General features: G+C 47.1%; 1 protein-coding gene across 2 annotated transcripts in view; it reads right to left on the bottom strand.

Annotated features, from left to right (window-relative positions):
• Positions 1–12,904, bottom strand: part of DNAH12 (dynein axonemal heavy chain 12) — a 168,935-nt gene that overhangs the window by 38,982 nt on the left and 117,049 nt on the right. The window contains exons 51-56 of one of the 2 annotated variants that reach the window (XM_026650210.1): positions 12,203–12,343; positions 10,744–10,985; positions 10,235–10,382; positions 8,436–8,581; positions 6,901–7,115; positions 6,782–6,787 (exon numbers count right to left, since the gene is read on the bottom strand). In XM_026650210.1, the coding sequence (XP_026505995.1) occupies positions 6,782–6,787; positions 6,901–7,115; positions 8,436–8,581; positions 10,235–10,382; positions 10,744–10,985; positions 12,203–12,343 (898 nt within the window). The remainder of the gene's footprint in view (positions 1–6,781; positions 6,788–6,900; positions 7,116–8,435; positions 8,582–10,234; positions 10,383–10,743; positions 10,986–12,202; positions 12,344–12,904) is intronic. The other variant, XM_026650209.1, reaches the window with a different exon arrangement.

Raw genomic sequence — 12,904 nt, 5'->3', positions numbered from 1 at the left:
AAACAATTTTTTTCATTTAGTTTTGAATGAATTTTTTGTTTCAATTTTCATTTGAAAACAAAACAAGAAAATTCAGTGTTCAGGTCCCTCTACCCACTCTTTTTCTCTCACTTATTTAATTTCACCCCTTTTATCACTTGGAAAACAAAGGATACATTTTTTGAAAGAGGAGATTCCCACCTTAAACCAGGACCTTTTCTTCATCATCATATGACTTTGAGAAGATAATACTTACATGAAAAATTGCAACTTTTGCAAAATACCATGATAAAAGACGGTTACTCACCGTTGTAACTGTTGTTCTTCGAGATGTGTTGCTCATATCCATTCCAGTTAGGTGTGTGCGCGCCGCGTGCACGATCGTCGGAAGATTTTTACCCTAGCAACACCCGGTGGGTCGGCTGTGGAGCCCCCTAGAGTGGAGCCGTTATGGCGCTGGATATATACCCCAGCCGACCCAGCGCCCCCTCAGTTCCTTCTTGCCGGCTACTCCGACAGTGGGGAAGGGGGGCGGGTTTGGAATGGATATGAGCAACACATCTCGAAGAACAACAGTTACAACGGTGAGTAACCGTCTTTTCTTCTTCGAGTGCTTGCTCATATCCATTCCAGTTAGGTGACTCCCAAGCCCCACCTAGGTGGCGGGGTCGGAGTGAGACATTGCTGTGTGCAGAACCGCTGACCCGAAAGCAGCGTCGTCTCTGGATTGTTGCACCAGCGCATAGTGAGTAGCAAATGTGTGGACCGATGACCACACTGCAGCTTTACAAATGTCCTGGATTGGTACTTGAGCCAGAAAGGCAGTCGAGGAGGCCTGGGCCCTCGTGGAATGAGCGGTGAGGCGTGGCGTCGGTACACCGGCCAGGTCGTAGCAAGCACGAATACAGGACGTGATCCAAGTGGACAGGCACTGTGAAGAGACCGGTGAGCCCTTCATCCGGTTGGCCACCGCAACGAAGAGTTGCGTCGTCTTCCTAAATGGCTTTGTACGGTCAATATAGAAAGCCAGGGCCCTGCGTACGTCCAAAGAGTGTAAACGCTGGTCTTGACGAGTAGCGTGCGGTTTCGGATGGAAGACCGGGAGGAAAATATCCTGGTACACGTGGAAAGGTGACACCACCTTTGGCAGAAAGGCAGGATGGGGGCGAAGCTGCACCTTGTCCTTATGGAACACCGTGTATGGGGGCTCGGATGTCAGCGCCCTGAGTTCCGAGACGCGCCGTGCTGAGGTGATGGCTACCAGGAAGGCTGTCTTCCAAGATAAGTACAGGAGCGAGCAGGTAGCCAATGGTTCAAACGGAGGCCCTGTGAGCCTGGAGAGGACGAGGTTGAGGTCCCACGTTGGAACCGGCTGTCGCTGCTGTGGGTATAGCCGGTCTAAGCCCTTGAGGAATCTAACGACCATCGGGTTCGAGAAGACCGAGGACGTGAGTTCCCCTGGGTGGAAAGCGGAAATAGCGGCGAGGTGAACCCTAATTGAGGATGTCGCCAAGCCTTGCTGTCTGAGGGACAGGAGGTATTCCAGTATCAAGGGGATAGGAGCCTGCGAGGGAGACGTAGCTCGTTGCTCACACCAGCAGGAGAACCTCTTCCACTTGGCTAAATAAGTGGTCCGCGTAGAGGGCTTTCTACTTCCCAGCAGGACCTGTTGGACGGCCTGCGAGCATTGCCGCTCTGAGCGACTCAACCATGAAGCATCCACGCCGTGAGGTGGAGCGACTGCAGGTCGGGGTGACACAGCCGGCCGTGGTCCTGAGAGATGAGATCCGGACTCAAGGGGAGCGTGATCGGCCTCTGTACTGACAGCTCTAGAAGTGTGGTGTACCAGTGCTGTCTCGGCCAAGCAGGAGCGACTAGAATTACCCGTGCATGGTCCCTGCGGATCTTGAGCAGCACCCTGTGGACCAGCGGGAATGGGGGAAAGGCGTAGAACAGATGGTCCTTCCATGCCATGAGGAAGGCGTCCGACCGAGAGCCCGGGGCTCGCCCGTGTAGGGAGCAGAATGCCTGGCACTTCCTGTTGGCCCGAGATGCGAACAGGTCGATCTGAGGAAACCCCCACCTCTGGAAGACGGAATAGATGATGTCCGGGCGAATCGACCACTCGTGCGTTTGGAAGGACCTGCTGAGACGGTCCGCCAGCGTATTCTGGACTCCAGGCAGGAATGAAGCCGTGAGATGTATCGAGTGGGCGATGCAAAAGTCCCACAGGCGAATGGCCTCTTGGCATAGGGGAGATGAGCGGGCTCCGCCTTGCTTGTTGATGTAAAACATGGCCGTGGTGTTGTCGGTGAGAATCAGCACGCAACGGCCCTGTAGGAAGTTGAGGAAAGCCTGACAAGCCAGGCGCACTGCCATCAGCTCTCGGACGTTGATGTGCAGGGCTAGTTGGGACGCCGACCACAGGCCTTGGGTATGATGCTCCCCCAGGTGAGCGCCCCATCCTAGAGATGAAGCGTCCGTAACTAGGTGGAGGGAGGGCTGTGGGGCGTGAAAGGGTACTCCTGCACAGACCGCCGTGCGATCCGTCCACCATGTGAGGGAGGCCAAGGCTGCGGTCGGAACCGTGACCACCATGCTCAGGTCGTCTCGATGAGGACGGTAAACCGATGACACCCAAGTCTGCAATGGGCGAAGTCGCAGCCTGGCGTGCCTGGTTACGTAGGTGCACGAGGCCATGTGGCCCAAGAGGGCAAGGCATGCCCTTATGGTGGTAGTTGGAAAGGCCCTGAGTCCTTGAATGACGCTTGAGATGGTATGAAAGCGGCTGTCTGGCAGGATGGCTCGGGCATGTCTGGAGTCCAGGATTGCTCCAATGAACTCTATTCTTTGAGTTGGTACTAGAGTGGACTTCTCTTTGTTGAGTAGAATGCCCAGCTCGTGGAAAGTGCGTGTCACTATGCGGACATGGGCCTGCACTTGGTCTCTGGTGCGGCCGCGTACCAGCCAGTCGTCCAAGTACGGGAACAGCTGTATCCCTTGTCGACGAAGGAAGGCCGCGACGACTGCCAGGCACTTTGTGAAGACCCTGGGAGCCGAGGACAAGCCGAAGGGAAGGACTGCGAATTGGTAGTGTACCCTGTTTACCACGAATCGCAGGAACCGTCTGTGGGGCGGATAAATTGCTATGCGAAAGTAAGCGTCCTTCATGTCGAGGGCGGCGAACCAGTCTCCAGGATCCAGTGAAGGGATAATGGTCCCCAATGACACCATGAGGAACTTCAACTTTACTATGAATTTGTTGAGTCCGCGTAAGTCTAAGATGGGCCGTATCCTAGAGATGAAGCGTCCGTAACTAGGTGGAGGGAGGGCTGTGGGGCGTGAAAGGATACCCTTTTGACTTGGGTATCAGGAAGTAGCGGGAGTAAAACCCCCTGCCCCTTAGCTCCGAAGGAACCTCCTCTATGGCCCCCATAGCGAGGAGCCCAAAAACCTCCTGTGTAAGGAGTTGCTCGTGAGAAGGGTCCCTGAAGAGGGACGGGGAGGGGGAGTGGGATGGGGGGGGCGAGGAAAACTGGAGGGCGTATCCCCTCTCCACCGTGCGAAGGACCCAACGGTCCGAGGTTATACGGGACCAAGCACGGTGGAAACGGGAGAGGCGATCCCGGAAGGGGGGAACCGGATCCTGGAAAGTGGCTAAGGTGCCGTCCTCGACCGCACCTTCAAAAGGCTTGCCTAGGCCCAGAAGGTGGCCTAGGTTGGCCCTGGTTCTGACCGGGTTGAGGGCCGGTCGACCTTCGCCTACCACCTCGACCCCGCCTCCTAGCAAAGTCCTGTCTTGGACGAGGCGGGGGAGGGTAGAACCGCTGAGGCTGTGGCCTGAAGGGCCTGCGCTGAGGCCCTGGGACATGCATCCCCAGGGAGCGCATCATTGTTCGAGAGTCCTTAAGGTTTTGGAGCCTCGAGTCTGTTTTCTCTGAAAAGAGGCCCTGTCCCTCGAACGGTAGGTCCTGCAGGGTCTGCTGCAGTTCCGGAGGCAAGCCCGACACCTGGAGCCAGGAGATTCGGCGCATTGCTATCCCCGACGCCAGGGTCCTAGCGGCCGAGTCCGCTATATCAAGGGACGCCTGTAGGGAGGTGCATGCCACCCGCTTGCCCTCCTCTACCAGGGCCCCAAACTCGTCCCTCGAGTCCTGGGGAACCAGTTCTTTAAACTTCCCCATCGAGGACCACATATTGAAGCCGTAGCGGCTCAGTAGTGCCTGCTGGTTCGCTGCCCGCAATTGCAGTCCGCCAGCCGAATACACCTTGCGTCCGAACAAATCGAAGCGCTTAGCGTCCTTCGATTTGGGCGCAGCGGCCTGCTGGCCATGGCGCTCCCGTGCATTCACTGAGGAAACCACCAGTGAGCACGGTTGGGGGTGAATGTACAGATACTCATGTTCCCTGGATGGGACAAAGTATTTTCTCTCAACCCCTCTGGCCGTGGGCGGAATAGAGGCCGGGGTCTGCCAGATAGTAGTGGCGTTGGCCTGGATGGTGCGGACCAGCGGTAATGCCACCCTGGATGGAGCATCCGCTGAGATGATCTGCACTATCGGGTCATGGACCTCCGCAACCTCCTCCACCTGGAGGTCCAGATTGCGAGCCATGCGCCGCAGTAGGTCCTGATGGGCCCGAAGGTCTATCGGGGGCGGCCCGATGGACGACGTGCCCGCTACGGCCTCATCAGGAGAGGACGAGGAAGATGCCCCCGGTGGCAAGGGGTCCAATGGTTGGTCCTGCTCCAGGTGTTCCTGGTGTTGGGCATCTCCTGCCCCCTGGTCCGGGGCCTCTGCAGGTGCGGGCACTGGAGCCTCCACGTCCCTTGGAGGAGGGCGGGAGATGGTAGACTCTGGGGCCCTGGTGTCCGAACGGCCAGAGCGGGAAGCCGACAGGGGAGCTCCTTGAGCTTGGTGGTAGGCCCAAGGAGTCCAAAAGGACCAATGCGCAGGCCCTTGCATCGGGTCCTCAGTCTCCTGCAGGTGGCCGGGCTCCACCGTCTCAGATGACCGGGACGCCGATCTCGACGGCCACGGCGGTGCCGAACCCGATGCCGTCGGCACCGGATGGTACGGTGCCGATCGGTGCCGACCGTAAGGGGACCTGTCCCTGCGTTGTTCCGGCGAACGGTGCCGGGACCTGGACCGGTGCCGATAGTCCCTCCGGTGCCGGGATCCCGATCTGGAACGTGACGACGATCTGGAGGAGGCGTGGTACCGGGAGCGGCCTCTCGAGCCCGAGTGGCGCTCATACCGGTGCCGGGAGCTGCGCCTCGACCCCGATCGGTGCCGGTCGTCGCGGCGGTGCCGGGATGTTGAACGGCGCCGCGAGGAAGATCTGGGCCGCGAGTACGACCGGTGCCGAGGTGACCCTCGGCGCCGGGACTCCGAGCGGCGTCGGGACCTGCTTCGGGATCTGGAGCGGTGCCGAGAGACTCGTGCTGGCGACGGTGGGCGCACCAGGGCAGGCTTGCCTCTGGACTGCAGCACGCGTGGAGCCACCGGTGCCGGGAGTTGCGACGGCGCCGGCTCCGTGAGGGCGATCAGGTCTCTCGCCGTAGCAAAGGTCTCCGGGGTGGAAGGGAGACAAGGTTCCACCACCAGCCTTGGTGGTGAAACAGTCCGCACCGGACTCAACAGCCTCGGTGCCGGAGTCGACGGTGTGGCCGCCTGTCTTTGGCGGTCCAGCTGCGGACGCGGCTCTACCCCCGGCACCGGGGGAGCCGGTACCTTCGCGGCAACAACGTCCCGTGTCTTAGCGGTCTTCTTATGGCCCGGAGAGATGGATCGGTGCCGAGGCTCTTTGGGCGGGCGCGGTGCCGACGTCGGTCGGTGCCGAACAGTCTTTTCTGCCGCACCGGTCGAGCCCGCCGGGGCGCTGCGCACCGAAGCGCTCGGTGCCGGGACAGGGCGCGCCGAGGGAGGATCTGGACTCAGAGCCGCCTCCATGAGGAGCTGTCGGAGCCTAAAGTCCCGCTCCTTCCTTGTCCTTGGCTTGAAGGCCTTGCAGATAGGGCACTTATCTGCTGGATGAGTCTCTCCCAGGCACTTCAAGCAGGAGCTATGCGGGTCGCTAGTTGGCATGTGCTTCCCGCAGGACGCGCACGGCTTAAAGCCAGGAGCCTTGGGCATGGGCCCGGCTGCGCGCCGGGGGGAAAAGGGGGAAAAACACCCCCTAAACCCCCGATAACAACTTACAACTATATATATATACACTATAACTAACTACTAACTAACTTGAACAACTATCTATATAACTAAATACAACAAGAACAATGAAAGCTAGGGAGTGTGGAGATCAGCTAAGCCGCGCTCCACAGTTCCAACGACCGTCAGGGGCGGTAAGAAGGAACTGAGGGGGCGCTGGGTCGGCTGGGGTATATATCCAGCGCCATAACGGCGCCACTCTAGGGGGCTCCACAGCCGACCCACCGGGTGTTGCTAGGGTAAAAATCTTCCGACGATCGTGCACGCGGCGCGCACACACCTAACTGGAATGGATATGAGCAAGCACTCGAAGAAGAACTTTTCTTAACTTAGAATTTAATGCAATAAATAATACAGCCTACTAAGTTAAAACATATTTTATAAATAAGATATCTAGCATTACCTAGTATATTATAACACTTCAGAAAAAAGATATTCAGCGTCAATGGGAGTTTTACCTTTGCAGGGTCAAACCTACTATATTTAAATATATCACTGCTGCATAGTGAAGTTTTCAAGTAAGAAATCTATAATGTGACATTTGTGAACTTTATTAAAAAGTAAAAATCAGCTTAAGAAGGCTATCAAATTACCTTCCTCTGATCATAAGCAGCAAAAGTAAAGAAAGAAGAAAAATATTAGCTGATATAACAGATCATTAGATGAGCATTAATGTTGCATACTTCTGGGCTCATAACTAATTTTCTTGTACCTTGTTTAAAGGTTTGTCTAAGCAGCAGGGGTTCCAATGATGGGTCTAGTTCTTCCCCAACATTTTCTAGCAGAAGTGGAGTTCCAAACTGAATGCAGTTCTCCAAAGTTCTCATGTAGTCTGTATCAGTGAACTTGATAACACTCAACTGGTTTTCTTTCTCCGAGTTCTTTATCCATTTATTGGCTTGACCCTGGGGATCAATCATTAATGGCCTAGAATGTAGAGTACAAAGAACTTGCTCAGTATACGTGACTTTTTGTAAATTCAAAATTATTTCTGCTATGGACTAGCTGGAAGAAAGTGACACATGATACTTTATGGCTGTATTATTTTAAGAGATGAACATCCACTGGCTGAGTATTACAGTCACAATTTGAACAGAAATATCAGAATTCTTTTAAAAGCCATGAAGATGGTGTTTATGATTTAAAAAAAAAAACAGGTCAGAATTCAGAATTTTTTTTGACTGCTTTGTTGTATTTCTCCTTTGGAATTCTGATTTTTTAGAATTTTTTATTTTATGTGAGTTTTGCAATATGGAGCTGTACTCACTTGCACTAACTGAAGATATGAGTCTATATCTATATCTATACAGATAGATAGATATATTTTTTTGAAAGGAAGCAAAAGCTTTTAGCACAAAAGCTGTCAGACAAATTTAGTGTATCCCACAGGTAGGCTGTTTGAGTTTCAATGGAGGATCACTGAAGGGATATAAATAGTATCTGAGTGTCTTTCTTCCTGTAGGCAACATTTAGGTTCCAGAACAGAATAAATAATAGAACATTATTATTGCAATTTGTAATGTTTTTCTTACTGATTGAAATTCACTTCTGTGCAGAGGGCCATCCCAATGCTCCCACAGCATTTAAGTGGGATTTAAGTCCTCAAAATAAGGCTTAGATCAGACTTTGATAACAAAAATCCTTGTGCTGGCCCCCTGCACAGAAGTCAATTTCATCCAATATACTAGCCTCTAAAACATGACAAAGAGTGAAGCTGAAGCTGACTGTGGTAGCAATAGGACCTTGAAATGTGTGTATAATCTGATGCACAGTTTTTCTATATTGTGGTTTATATATTTAATGGCTCACACAAGAAAAATATTTATTAAAACTGTTGTCAAAAATGTCCTTCTGCCTTCTATGTTTCTACAACTGCAAAAAAGAAGAAATTACCAGACTTATATCAATCTGTGTTATTACTCAATAGTTTTGCAATGTAAAGTCATTGTACACAATAGAGACATTGGAAAATGTGGATAATCCAGAAATAAGTTTAATCACAATATAAAATTCAACAACTGCATTTAAAGATGAAAAAATTATCTGTAATATTCTGGAAGGAAAACTTTCACCCATTGAAAACATTGGGTCTGATCCTGTGAGGAACAAAGCCTCCTCAAGTTCCATTGAAGGGTTTGGGAGGAGAAGGGTATGCAGCACCTTTCTGTTTCTAGTATATAGACTAAATTTCATTTAGTCTGAAATCTCAGTTTGTTTTAGCAAATTATTAGCTTCTTTGTTACCTACCAACGCCTGGAGTTGTCAACAATCACACCATTGTCAACTGAAAAGTTGTCTGTTGGTAATCCAGCAATATTCCAGGCTCTGATTTTTATTGGGTCACCAAGGGTCTTACTCAAGGAGAAGTTCTCAGAACAAGGGATATTTTTGTCCTACAAGAAAAAATAAATCTTTATTTTTTATTTCTTTAAATATTGTTAAAATACTGCTTAGGTTAAAAGTATTAATTTATTCACAACTTGCTTTAAAAAATTGGCTTTTGTTCAAGGAGAGAAAATCATGGGGGGGGGGGAATTCACTTTTGCAGAAAATGGAAAGATTTTTCCCAATTTAGTAGAAATTTTGTGGTGACTTTCCCCAATTTTGTGGGATTTTTCTCAAATTTTTTTTTCCAGTTCTGAAGGTATTCTATTTTACCCTTTTGTAATATGTTGTGTGATGATAACTAACACACTGCAGTGTAGTCGGGAAAACAGAACCATCTGGAAATCTTTAAATTGCAAGAAAATTTTCCCAACTTTTGTTTATTTGTTCTGTATTTAGACTTCCAATTAATGTAATGCACTTTTCCAATGCCGGTCAGTCACATATTACTTCATCGTTACTTACTTATCTAAATCAAGTCTATGGTACAACTATCTCTTTAAAAAAAGCACAAGCAAGTACTGTGCAGCAATAATTTCTTCAGTAAAGCACCAGCTATACAAATATATGTGCTAGCACAAACCTCTGCACCCATGAGGAACACCACTGACTTCAGTGGAACAATGGGATTCTGTACAGGTACATAGGTCAAAATTAGTGCATCTATTTGCAGGATTGGGACCTAAGAGCAGCTAGGACTAGCAACATCCAACCACAAAGTGGAAGTTGAAAGGCCCTGATCTTGCAAAGGGAACATTCTGGTCCTGTGTTAGCCCTATTGGTCCCTTTGCAGGCTCATAGCCTAAGCCTTTATCTTCCACCTTGCCATCCACCATACTTCACGCTCCAGTACTGCAAACAGATGCCCCATGGAGTCCGACTGAAATCAGTGGGATGCTGTATGGCAGTAAGGGTCCATCTGAGCAATTCCCTTTGCAGAATCAGGGCGTTAGATTGTAACTTGATATTTCATTCTGCAAGTATGCAAGCCCTTTTCATGCAACCACTTTTAAAATGTTTTCAAGGGAAGTAGCACAGTTTAACAGTGCTTAACATGTTTGCATCCACACTACAAACTTTAAAAAATGTTTCATATTTATCCATTCAAAACTTAGGTTTGGAAACAGAGTAAAGGAGCACCGTCTCAAACATGGTAGTGTTGAAAATGGTTTATTTAAATGGTTTACTTGAAAGGCTTTACTTGGGGACAGGGCTTTTATCAGGATAACTAAATATGCAAAAATTCTTTTGGTTTGTGGTTGGGTTGGACAGACTAACTAGCACTGTGCCAGCCATCAAAATGTGGCTGCATTTTAGTTTGTAAAGTGATTCCTTTATTTATTTAAGGCCAATTTCTGAAGTCCTCTCAATCATTACTTAGTCTTTACTCACGTGAAACTCTCACTGAAGTCAATGGGTCAACATCAGATCATTGCTGGTACACCAGTGTAAACCTGGAATAAATCCACTGAATTCAGTGAATTACTCTAGATTTACAGAAGTGTAAATCAGCAAAATTTAGACCACTAACTTTAATATGATTTTTACTAAGACACCAAGTAAAAAATTAGAAATTTCAGGATTTGACTCACAGATTGTAAAGCATTTTGGGATCCCTTGGGATGAAAGATATTATTTAAACCTAAGATAAACTTTCTAACCTTGCACAACTTGCTCCAGTCTTTAGTACACGCTTGTCGAAAGGCACTAGTAAAAGCACCCAGATAAGCTATCACTCCAGCTGATATCAGAACATCTCCTGTCAAATTATCATATGTATTTTGAAGATCATTTGCAGCATTACACCATCTACGGATAAGCAAAGATACCATATAAAAGAAGTTAAAACCGCTATATTGGTAGCATTAACAGAGTACATCATCAACACAAGAAGTGTTTTCCCTTTATGTTAAAGGTGAATTGCAAAGAAATAATTAAAACATTGTATTTGTGCCCTTGAATGTTGCTTTGAAGACTGCCTCAAGTGTTTTGGTGAGTATTTTTTACATCACAATATTGGGACCTTTGACAATCTTTGAAGGACCTGATTGACCCAGTCCCCAAATGAGGATACAGGGATGCAAAAGTTTAAGGCTCAGAGAACTAAAGCTCAGGTTTTGTCTCTACTTTTTGATGCATGTTCAAATCAGCATTTGTATTTACATCTGACCTTGATTTTTCTCCACCCAGTCCTCCAATCAGCTTCTCTGCTCTTTCTAGTTTCTTAGCACACAGAGCCACCTGGAATTCTAGACGAGCCTTTTCTTCAGTTTTCTCCACAAAGGTTTGTTGCAATTTTGCCAAATGATTCTCCACTGCTGCAAGTTCACCTCTCTTCTGATTCAGTAATGCCATAGTTTCTGCTAAGGACTGCTGGGCCTCCCCTAGACGGGCTTTCTTGGGAGCAACCACCTGTTCAATTACAATTAATGCAGGGATGCTAAATCCATATATTATAGGTTTACTGATGTATAAAGTTCTATATGTAACACTTTGGATCAATATTCCAAGGTAAGGAAGAGAATATTTTATAATATTCATATTTGGAAAGAAGCCATAGTGATGAATAGGGAGATGGGTCTAATATACTAAATGCACTATGTTTTTTGAGAATGAAGCTTAGGAAGCATAGCCAACTAACAATGTATATTCATTCTAAATTACTTGAATAAAAAATTAAAATTAAACTGGCTCAGAACCTTATTGTATTAAATTAATAAATTAAGTTGCATTACCAAGGCAGCAAACATACTGTATTGATGCTTGCCATAAATTTGCATCCAACATTGGACACCTTTTATTATTATTATAGCAGCAATGTTAGTACCATTGATAAAAAAATTACCGAAGTGAGATAAACAAGGATTAAAGCAGACAGAATTTTTTCTCCTTTTTCTCTAAGTTAAAAATTAAAACAAAAAAACAACAATACAAAAATCCCCAAAACAATATCGTTCCAAAGTACCATCCATTGGCTAAAAAAAATTACTTGATTTATAATTTGATTTTCAATATCCATTTACAGATGGCAATTTAGATCTTATTGTTTAAAGAAAAAAAGAACATACACATATTTTTCACAGTTTTCTAGTAGAATGAACATATTTCTGTTCTATTTAGTGGTGTGTGTACCCTATGGCAGAGACTCTTCAACTATTTAATTCTTTGAATTTCTCTGTAAGAGAAAGTCTCTTGCATGGACTCACTCTCTCCATTCACCATCCCCTTTTTTCCTTCCTTGATTCTCAAAATATTTAATTATGTAGACAACCCACTCCCCATGGACCTCCTGGATCACAATTTTAGATATCCTCTTTTATGGTATAAGCAGAAAATAAAAGTATTATTGTAGTTTTTGACAGACTTTATAGTACTTCATTTTAATCTGTATGCTGCTTCAGTAAAACATATCTTATCTTCATCAAATCTGACAGTTATTTTCATCTTCACAGATAGTCACAGTCCGCTATTAAATTTGAAAATATATGTCCTAAATTTATTTTCCAATGCAGAACCTTTTATTTCAGTTTAACTGCAATCATAATAAATAGTTTAGTCTTGTAGTCCTCATGTGTATGTAGCTTCCACTAAAGTCAACGGGAGTTTTCAGGAATGGTATCAAAACATACCTTAGCAACTCTGTCATACACTTCCATAGCCATAATCCATTTACACAAACCCTCAGCTGCGGAGGATGCTTTAGCCACCTTAGGTGGATCAAACTCAGGATTAGTCAGATATTCAGAACGAATCTTCTGCATGACAGTCACCTACATGATAAAAACATTACAGCCATAGGAAAACTTTATTTATCTCAGGCCCAGTTTTGCTACCCTTACCTTGCTGAACAATACCTTAACTCCAAAAGTTGATCAACTGAAATCAGTAAGGAATTACTCAATATGGGTAACTGTGACAGAGTCCAGCCCTAATTTGTTTCTCGAATTTTCTCAATGTCTACATTCTTACACAGCTTCCCTCCTAGTCAGATCGCCATCCTTTGTGTCCTTCTTCAAGTCTTATTTTAAGTTGCCCTTCCTTCTGAAACAAATGCATTCCCTTTCTTCTTTTATATTCTTCCTTAGAATTTACTTACTTCAGCAAAGCTTTTTAATGATGATCCCCAAAGTTATCTTTACTGAATGAAGACTTGATCTTCAACCAGAGTATGTGAATGAATTACACTGCCTGTGCCTACTTCTGGGCCCAATCTTGAGATACTAAGTACTCGCAACTTGCAAGGATCAGGCCCTTGGACCAGTGGTCTCCAAAGTGGGGTGCACAAGAGGATCCTTGGGGGTGCGTGACAGGCGCTTTTTTTTTTTTTTTTT

Source organism: Terrapene carolina, unplaced genomic scaffold, assembly GCF_002925995.2.
Source record: "Terrapene carolina triunguis isolate 2854851 unplaced genomic scaffold, T_m_triunguis-2.0 Scaffold89, whole genome shotgun sequence".
NCBI lineage: Eukaryota > Metazoa > Chordata > Testudines > Emydidae > Terrapene > Terrapene triunguis.
This window is presented reverse-complemented; position numbering and strand designations above follow the sequence as displayed.